General features: G+C 36.7%; 1 protein-coding gene across 1 annotated transcript; it reads right to left on the bottom strand.

Annotated features, from left to right (window-relative positions):
- Nucleotides 1-964: 964 nt before the first annotated feature.
- GCG (glucagon) lies at nt 965-7280 on the bottom strand. The gene is made up of 6 exons (XM_024199841.2): nt 7183-7280; nt 6593-6754; nt 5694-5747; nt 4310-4447; nt 2035-2178; nt 965-989 (listed from the first exon to the last, which is right to left on the bottom strand). The coding sequence occupies exons 1-6, from the start codon at nt 7278-7280 to the stop codon at nt 965-967; spliced, it is 621 nt and encodes a 206-aa protein (XP_024055609.1).
- Nucleotides 7281-10617: the final 3337 nt, after the last annotated feature.

Genomic DNA, 10617 nt, shown 5'->3' on the forward strand with positions numbered 1-10617 from the left:
GGGCATAGAAGACTGGCTGACCATATTCGAACTAGCTGATCCAGCTCCTTGCGTTCATGGTATTACACAACAGTGCGTATAAGCAACACATAGCACTCAAAAATTTGCAAAGATGGCTGCTCTTGCACATTTTGTTAAAATACAACAATTTGTGATAACGAAGAACATTTTAAAACAACCCCACCCTATCCCCTTTAAACTCAGCTTTTGCTTTCACAATTTCTTTTTTCAGCAAAAGTCTACTCGAAATTCACACATCCCCAGTTTTAGAAATCATCAAAACCATTTCGTGAAAGCCATTCATAAGAGGAAATACTGTACCATGAAAATGTCAGGAAACAAATGCTAAATTTATGCACAGCATTACAAATGAATCACTTTGAAGCTCTGTGACACTTTAACTCCTTAGATATAAACAAGCTTGTTTTTCTTCAAAGACGCAAGGGGGACACATGCAAAAAAAAAAAATAAATAAAGACAACAAAAAAGAAGCTTGAAAAAAAATTTATTTAAGGCTATCATTTAATATCCTGAAAGTTTAGCCTTTTTATAACAAAGGTTTCAAGAGGGAAGTTCACTTCTCAGACATTTGTGACTATCAGCCCCTTTCTAATAATGCAGATATTTGGTGTTTGGAATCAATCCTATGTATAAGTCGACTTCATAGAAAAATAATTTCATTGCTAAATGTAAATAGAGATATTTTGGCCCTAAATAATTGAAAAATATGAAGATGGGGCATTTTTGTATTCTTAAAGCGGTTACTCTGTGTGTCCTTTTGACAACAACTTTTTCATATATAATCCTGTGGCAACACTACACTATAGTAAAATTCATTTCTTGGCATGCAAAGCAATATGGCTTATAAATATAATATATAGAACACAAATTTCAGAATTCCCTGGTGACCAGCAGCTGATGCAGTGAAGAAGATCTTGACTTGTCCTGTATTTATTTTGTACTTTTACTGATATTCCCCCACAAGGTCCCTGGAAAAACAAAAGGACTTAATTAGGACCAGTTACAGTATTCAGAAGATTAAACATATGTGGAAGACATTTTTCCTGGTTTAGATTTAACTGATATTAGTTCCACAAACCCTTCAATTATAGATTGAAAGCACAATTATTTCTAAAGGTAAAGCTCTTAAAAAGATTTTTAGTGGATGTTGTTAAACAACATTTTTCATGTTGTACTAGATGCTAAATTTGCTAAATGCAAAAAAAAAAAATTAAAATGCCAATAAAATTTATATTTTAATAATTATTTTCAAGTTTTAATAATAAGAATTAGTATTTGTTGGCCTACATTCTCAAAAGTGACTAGTGATTTTGGATGTTTCCATTTTTGTGTGAGATGCATGAAAGAGACCTAATTTTCATAGGGGAGGCACTCAGCATCTTTGGAAATCAAACACCTTACATATGTCTCAATTTGAGCAGTATTGTCTTTAAAGTGCTTTACAAACATCAACACATAATTCCTAAAATGCCCCGAGAACTGGGTTAGAAAATTTTATTTTCCCATTTTACAAACAGGAAAACTGAGGCAGGGGGCTTAAATTACCCACTTTAGCCATAGAGGTTTTTCATGTCATAGGAGGGATTAGAGCTCAGGAGTTCCTGGCTCCCACACCTGTGCTCAGACCACTCTTTAAGACTGTATTCTTTTTTACAAAAATCTCTTTGATACGTTTTAATAATATTTTGGTGGTTATAATTGTTACGTACATGTCAGTTTCTTTTATCAATAATTTATTTTGGGCCAAATACTTGTCAAAGTCAAATCAATAGCAAAACTCCCATTAACTTAAATAGGAACAAGATCTGGCTCTTGATACAAAACATAGACTATACTTGGAATGGTTTTGCTTACAGTATATGGCACGGTCTGTAGTCCAACATTTTTAATACGTGTATGGGTATAAATAAATAGTGACAGCTAAGTGAAAAATGAACTGCCTTTCCTCAGTGTGCTGCAAGTATATTAAAAATCTAAATATACTAAGATTTAAGATGATCAAAATTCAGTCACCTCTGGGTAACTTTTGTGTTAATCAGCCATTTTAAGAACTCTTTGGTAGCCATGTCATCGAGGATTTTGTTGATATCACTGGTAAAAGTGCCATCTGCATGTCTTCTGTCCAGTTCTTCAACTGCATTAGCTTCTTCTGAGAAACTTTAAAGGGGAGAAATTGTCAAATAATAGCTGTGCAGAACAGAATAAACAAACCTCTTCAAGGGCCTCATCCTGCAGTCTTTACACACTCAGAGTTCCCACTGATTTCAAGGGATGCAAGACTAGCCCAGTATTAGAATGTTCTATGTTAAAGGAACATTTGGAACACTTCTCAGTGACAGAAGACAGTTTGGATGTCTTCCTTTCCCAGTTAGGGCTCTGTTTCTCAAAGATTTTTTAAGTGAGCCTTAATTCCTTAATTATAATTAAAAAAAATAAAAAGCCAAAAACACCAGACCTAATACATCAAATTGCAGTTTCCTAAACCAATGTTACTCACAGCTGAGATTAAAACATAATCAAATCCACTGTAAACATAATAAGCTTCACTGCTTAAGAATGAAGTATTATTACATTGTAGCCAACTGTTTCAAGCAGCTGATTAATAGTTTTATTGGATTTATGAAGTCCTAGATTTATAATTCCTAAAGTGTTTAGTGCATGAATATTTACCCTTTTGGCAAAATCAATTGGGAGCTTTGTGAATTAACAGCTGCCAATTATAGTATTTTCCTAAATTGTGTGTGTTGTATGCTGTATACAGACATATGGGGTCAGAGGTGCTGGAACAATTTTTATAGTGAGATGCTGAGAACCATTTAACTGCTCTTTAAACCCTGTACATAATGGAAACCACTTCAAACCAGGGGGTGAGGCAGCACCCCCAGCACCCCTAATTCCAGCACCTATGTATGAGGCCAGATCCCGGCTCTGCTTTGTACCCCTGGAGATCCATTCTAACAGGACAGCCAGAGATTCCCCTGACAGACACCTTTACCCCATTTGCTCCCTCCCACCAGGCAAAGGGGGTTCTTTAATTGACAGGGGTCCAGTGGGTTGGAGCTGGAGCACACTGTGCTTTGGTGACCTCTGGCAGGCAGAATAATCCCCTAGGGGAGCCCTCTAACTTGCATAATTTACAATGGCCATTAGGTTGTTGTATGGGATCCCAGAGGCTAGTTTGACCTCGAATAAGGCCAAGGATCAAGTTTTCAGAAAGGTGATTTACACTTACCCCACTTTCCCACCCAGGACTCTGGGCTGAACACAGCTCGACCAGACCTGGGAACTTGGCCCCTAATTTTTACCTCCATTATCTATGGACACATGGGTACCTTTCTGCTACCCATGACAACAAGACTACTGGAAATCAGAATGTCAGTATCATAACTTGACACCATTCTCTTTTCAATAGCTGATCTCACTCTTTAATTCTATCCTTTCGGAGATAGCCAGTCCTTCCAGGATTACTTTATCTGTTGGCTCTTCCTAGACTCCAACACACAATCTTGTCTTAGAGATATTTTATTATTATTGATATTATTATTATTTTGTAAATAGTGCCAGAGACATACAGGGTGCTTTACAGCTGGTAAAATGTATTTTTTCAAAGAACAGAGGGTGAAATGAAATCCCTGCCCTGAAGAGCTTACAGTCTAAAGGCCCAAATAAGTACAGAAAGGATAACAGATGAGAACACTGTAGTTGCTAAGCCATGAAGAGCAGGGGGGATTTGAAATAGGAAGAGACCGAGGATCCTTGGAAACGATTAAATGTTCTAAGTGTAAGGTTATAATGAAAGAAGGTATAAAGCCAGGAATGAGAGGAGTGCATAAGCAGGAAAGAGTGAAGCTTGTGATGGGTGTATGGAGTAAGAGAGGATGTAGGAGCAAAGAGGTCAGAAATGTAGGTGGGGCAGAGCTATGGAAGGGCACTTTGAGGACAGGGAGATGAATCTTGAACTTACTGCAGTAAAGAGATCTTAGAAAGGGAAAAGTGTGGGGGGATTCTGGAGGAAAGACTGGTTCAGATTTAGACATGTTGACCTTGAATCTAACTTGACCTTTTACAGTGTAACAACACATTAAACTCGTCAACGTCTTCATTTTAATCTGTAGTAGGACTGAATCATTTAAAATGATCATCTCATACCCACAATGTATCTTAAGATACAAAGAAAAATATGAAATACAGCAAGAATAAAACAAAAATACATTATGGTTCGATTAGGCTTGATTTCTAACCAGAAAAGCCAAACAACATTTAATGATAGGAACGGAGGGATTCTTACTCTCTTCTTCCTCGTCCGTTCACTAACCAAGCAATGAACTCTTTGGCAGCTTGACCTTCCAAATAAGAGGTGATGTCACTGGTGTAGGTGCCCTCGGCGTGCCTCTCAAATTCAGCATGACGCCTCGAGAGTCCATTGCTGAAATAAAAGCAGTTCTCTTATGATCAAGACCATGTTATCACTTTATTTGTGCCCTTTGCTTGCTTCTGTTGGCTTCTATTTCCTGCCAGACCAGCATTTTTCATTAGCAGGAAGTTTTTCCCAAAATTAGCCTTCATATTTTCACCCTAGGTCTTAGTTACACCCCCCTGGCACCACCTTAAATAATTCCATCATAGCCCCCTTTTGTCTCTTAGCCAAACTGTACAGATTTAACTCCTTTTGCCTTCATTTCCTCCAGCCATTGAGCATTTTTGGTTACTCTTCTCTAAAGAACCTCCAGTTTTTCAATATCCATTTTGTCATGTGGTTTCCAGAACTATTTCAGGTGTGCTCACATCTAGGGTGTGTAGAAATGGACTGTTTCCTCCCTCTCCCTTGACGTACTGCCTTTGCTTATTCAGAACAAAATTGATCATTTTCTGAAGCCAAATTGCACTGCAAAATTTCGTCTAATTTGCTGCTCACTATAACTGCTCGGGTCATCCATTCCCTGCCTCCTGGCAGAGAAGACAAGTTTTGGGGCATTTTTCTCCAGATGTATTAGTTTGCATTTATTTTTAGCATTTATTATTTTCTGCCCATGTTTCAAATTTCTCTAGGGCCCTTTGCATTATTTTTCCATCTGCTTGGGAGTTTGACATTCCTCCTAATTAGTACCATCTGCACTTTTCAATTACATGCCATCTATTCCCCCTTCTACAATGAACAAGTTACATAAAAATGGACCTAAGACTGATCCCTGTGTTACTCGGTTAAAATCTCTTGCTGCCTCATCATATATCATTCCTCTTTCATTGGTCTTGTGTCCAATATTGATCCCCCAACTCCATATTTCTTAGGATTCCCCTGCCTTATCTCACACTTGTGGGATTTTAATACTTCTTCCATTGTACCTTACTCATTAGATTTCTTTATTCCCTAAAATTTCCTTTCCTGAAATCTAATACTCTCGTACTGCTACATTCTCAAAGCCATTCCTGAATTCAGTTAGCTCACAGCCACTGGTTCCAAGCTTCTCTATCATAATGAAACTCTCAATCATTTCCTCCCTAATTGTAAAAATTAGACCCAGAATGCCTTCTTCTATGGCTGGAGTATCTAATTCCAGCATTATAATTATGAAGGTGTAAGGAATTCTCTATATTGTTGGCTGTTTCCTACCCAACAGAAATATTAATTGTTTCAATTCCTTCTGAGTAACATATCCAGCATTTTAAAGTACCTTGAGAGCTGGTCCAGGAATTTTTCATTCTCTCTCTCATCCAGTGCCGGTTGTCTGTAGCAAAGGCCCAGAGTCATTAGATATCTGATATTATATTAGTACATTGCATTGTATGCATAATATGCATTAGCTCATAAAATGCTATTGAACATTATTTAAATATTACTGTAAAAATCTGTGAATGCTAAACTACACAGGTGAGTGCTTTCGGGGCTATGAATGTAATTGAATACAGACTCTTGAAACTCTTAGTTCCATACTTCTGTTTTTAAGGACCACCTTAGCACGGGAAGTTAAAACGTTAGCAGCACTAACTAAAGCCAGAAGGGACCATTTGACCCCCCTTGTATATCATAGGCCATAGAATTTCATCCAGTTACCTCTATGCTGAGCCCAGAAACTTGTATTTAACCAAAACATATCTTCCAAAAAGGCATGCACTGCCAGTATTTCTGTGGCACAATCGAGGTATCTAGTGGCCAACAAAGCTTAATCCTCGATAAGTGTTCTATAAGGAGACCACAGGATCAGAGTAGCTAAATATGGAAAAGACCTATTAGGTCACTGAGTCCATCTTCCTGAAAGAGTTTCCTTACAGATGACAAATCAGATACCACACTAATACCTGCCAAAAGACTGATGACTATTTCAACCAACCACTTCTGCTATTTCAAAAAGGATTGAACTAGTATATAACAACGATCTTCCACAGTTGGCTCATTTTTTGCTAACAACATATCAATGCTATGTTTCAATTATCCTGAAGGTCTTCTTCTCTGATTTGTATGCTATGCATTTAAAAGGAAAATAGATCATGTTCTGTGAGGGGAAGCTGAATAGTGAACTGATTCCTGACATGCACTAGATTATGGATGTGCATGGAGATTTATAATGCTTACCCGCTTCTTTTAGTGCTCATTAACCATTGCACAAAATCCTGAGCTCGTCTAGTGTCCAAGTACTTGCTGTAATCACTGGTGAATGTGCCTTGTGAATGACGTTTTACTTCATTCAGCTGTCTAGATTCATCTAATGGTTCAGTCTGGGAAGCTTTGAATGATCTATGAATAGCGTGTAATACATTAATCAGCATTGATGATAGCACTTTCTACAGGTGCTATTCCTGCATTGACTTCTTTTTAAAAAAATTCTATATTCCAACAGAATAAGAACACAGAAAAGAAACGAAAATTACTTGCTACTGATACGATTGTTAGCTGGCTGACAGAGTTAATCAGTATAGCAGCCTGGTAACTGTATAACTAAGAGTCTATTAGGACAACAATAAAAGGGTACTGTTAGAAACACCAAACAACTGGTGTGCTGCACTTTGCAATATAGATATCCTTCTCTGATCCATAGATGAATTAAATATACTGTAATATTATAAGAAACTTTTCCTCAAGTCAAAGATTTTGCATCGAGTTGCGGGAAAAGTACAGGAGAGTATGTTTGGATTATTCTGAGATGTTTGATTTGTAGTGTTTACCTGGATTTCTCTTCTGTGTCTTGAAGAGGATTTTGCCAGCTGCCTTGAATGATCATTAAAAGCAATCCAGCCACAAAATAAATGCTTTTCATTTTCATTGCCTGTCAGAACACAGATGGGGGGGGGGGAGGAATAAATATAGTCCTCTTTACATACTTTGGAGTCAATATATAGACAGGGAAACCCACTAATATAGAATGGAATGAAACTCCATGTATATGAGAGGAGAATGAAAATCCTACATAGTTTCAATGTGTTGCAATTGTCATACTATAACACCAGGTGGTTTTTAATTTTCTGAATTTATTGACTAAAGAAATAAAAGCAAAATCCCATCACAGAGTGCAGTGTCACATCCAGCCACTCTTCTTGCTCTAACTGAGCATTTTTTCTTCATCCCCTCACTTCTAAATCCTTGTGTTTTGTATGCTTTTGTTTTTATCATTTAAAGCAATGAACACCTGTAGGATTGGGCTCCTTGGGTAAAATAGGCAAATTTCAATCCAGAGTGTGACTTTTACAAAAAAATAAATACATTTATGGTTAGAAATTTCTGATACAGAAGGTATGTCAAATTCTGTTGTAAGGAGTACTTGTGGCACCTTTGAGCTGCTACTCTGAAATTCTGTTGTGTTTATGGTGCTTTTGATACAATGCTATAACTAGTACAGTCTTAGGTTTTCCATTTTAGTCCATCATTCGGTTTATACCTTGCTTCAACCATTAAGGGCTGATCCTGATATGCTGCTAGGTGTAATGCACATTGCTGTGGGTAGTTCCATTAACTATATACAATTAATAATAAAGGACTAGATTGTGATCTCTATCCTACTCCCTGTGTGGTCTCATGAGTAAGATTATTCATTGTGAGTAAGAGTATCACAGTGTGGCCCACAGTATTTTTTTTTTATATATATATATATATATATATATATATGTTTTGGTGGTTCAGAGCTATATTGTGAATCTCTTATTCAGACTGATGAACACTTTCTCACACAAGTAGTCTCATTGTCTTCAATTATATATTTCAGTGAGCAATCACCAATGTGAGTAAGGTGTTTACCATCTGTTCTTTAGTATGTAAATGTTAAACATTATCGTTATTCAATGTACTATTATTAGTTTAATTTAGCTTACGGACCCAATATTGGAGATGAACAAATAATTGACTTTTTTGGTTTGCTGGCAGAACTGGAAAAAAAATGATTAAGGTTGAATGAACCATTTTGTTCAGTTTTTCATTTCATTTTGTTACATTTTTGGGTGCTTTTTAACCTTAATTATTTTAAAAAACCTAGCTAAATTTAGAATGAAATGTCATTTTGGAATGAAAAGTCAAAATATTTCATTTTGAAACTGTCAAACATTTTGACTTTTTCTAAATTTCTTTTTCATTTTTTATTCATCTGAGACTATTCTCCAAATTCAACTCGAATTCACAGTTTCGACTGCCTTGAAACTGCATTTTTAATAGAATAAAATATTTGACCAAAATAATTTTGACCAACTCTACTCAATACTGAAAATACTTACTGCTGAGCATAGTCCCTATTACTGCAAATAGCCCTGTTGACTTCAATCAGACCACTCACACAAGTTAGCACATCAGCGAGCAGCAGTAGATATTTGCCTGGTCTGTTTCATAGACTAAAGTGATTTGTAATGAAAACATCTATGAAATTGAAGCAAAAATATTATAAAGCAGCAAGTAGATTTTAAAGTACTTGCTTTGGGTCAGTTCTTAACTTTATGAAATGATTGTTTAATAAAATTAATTAATATATATTTTGGACTCATGCTTTTAGCTATTAAAAATAAATTAAACAAGCCAAGGTATTTAGCTCAAAAATTAGCTAATCTTCATCAATTCATGCTTTAAAATCAGCATGAATGACAATGTTAATTCACTATAAAGCAACTGAAATTGTAATAAGTTCACAGAAATTGAATGTCACTGGAAGTGTTTCATCATGCATTTGAACTGATACTCTGTTGTGTGCCTGAAAGAGCCACTCTCCCATCCATGAAAATGTTCCAGAGAAGTTTATACTATAGTCTGAAAAACAAAGGGAGATAGGAAAATTGAGCCAGTTGAAATAAAATGTTAAGTGGCTAACTAAATCCCTGCAGGCCAATAAAAAAAAACCCCTAAATTTAACCTTCCACACTATTTGTAATCCTCCCCATTGGTCCAGATTTCAGAATGAGGGACCCTTGTACACATCTAAAGCTAAATTCTGCACTGATTTATACCCCCATAAAATCCCAGTGATATTGTTTATTTGAATTCAGTGAGCCGCACAGTGTGTCAGTCAGAGCAGAAATGGACCCACTCTATGCTGCATTACTTTGGCACCATGGGCTGAAGTAAGAACGGACCAGAAGCCTTGTTGTTTCAGGTTTATGCTATGACACATTTCAGAGCAGGTTTTCAGACATAACTGAGCATGACAACTTGTATCTTCCATGCATTATAAGATAACACACAACTGGACATGAAACGTAACAGAGTAGAAGACTCAATGGACTCCAAATGCCCAATAATTTGGCTAAAATCTATGAGTGGAAAATATAATAAGCCAAGTACTACGCAATTGATGGATAGCAAGCACTTACCAGTAAGCACTGAGTAAGGTTCATTGTTTATTGTGCATAAGTATTCAGACTATCATATTGAGGTTTTCTTCCCCAGAGCTAAATACATATAACTTAGATGCAGAGCAATGATGCCAGAGAGGAAGTACATAGAAGATCTGCACACAGAAGTATGTACTGAACACTCAGTGCAGGATATAGAAACCAAACAATCATGAAACTGGATTTCTAAATAGCTAGGGGCAGATCTGCAGCTGGTGCAAATTGCCACAACTCAATTGACTTTCAGGGAGCTATGACAAATTTACACCATCTGAGGATCTGCCCCCTGTATTAACTACTTGTGTGCTCTGCCTGAGCAGAGCTGGAATGTCTGGCAGCAGTCCTTTAGTGCTGCTGTGACTAGGTAAGGCACTATAGTCAATGAAATGTTACTGGCCAATAGCAATACAATACTGCTGTGTTGCAACATAAGGCAATACAGTTAAGTGGCATTTTAGTCAGAGCTAGAAAAATGAATTGAAGAATATAAGATTTTCCATATTGGACCAGACCTTTGAGCCATGAAATCCATTATCCTATCTCTAGCAGTGGTCAATACCAAATACGCCAAAGGCAAGTGCCTTCATAATTGCAGGTGGCTGATCATGCAATGGTATACATAGAGAGGGATTCCTTTCTGACCTCTGTAGTGATTAGTTTATGCCCCGAAAGCATAAGGTCTGATTACTCCATTTCAACATACCATGCATATTGTACCTAGAAGTGTCATATTGGTCCTAAAACTATTAAAATCCAGCTACAATATTTAACACTCTGTCCACTTGGAGTTGTACT

The sequence above is a fragment of the Terrapene carolina genome, unplaced genomic scaffold, assembly GCF_002925995.2.
Source record: "Terrapene carolina triunguis isolate 2854851 unplaced genomic scaffold, T_m_triunguis-2.0 Scaffold62, whole genome shotgun sequence".
In the NCBI taxonomy this organism is placed as follows: Eukaryota; Metazoa; Chordata; order Testudines; family Emydidae; genus Terrapene; species Terrapene triunguis.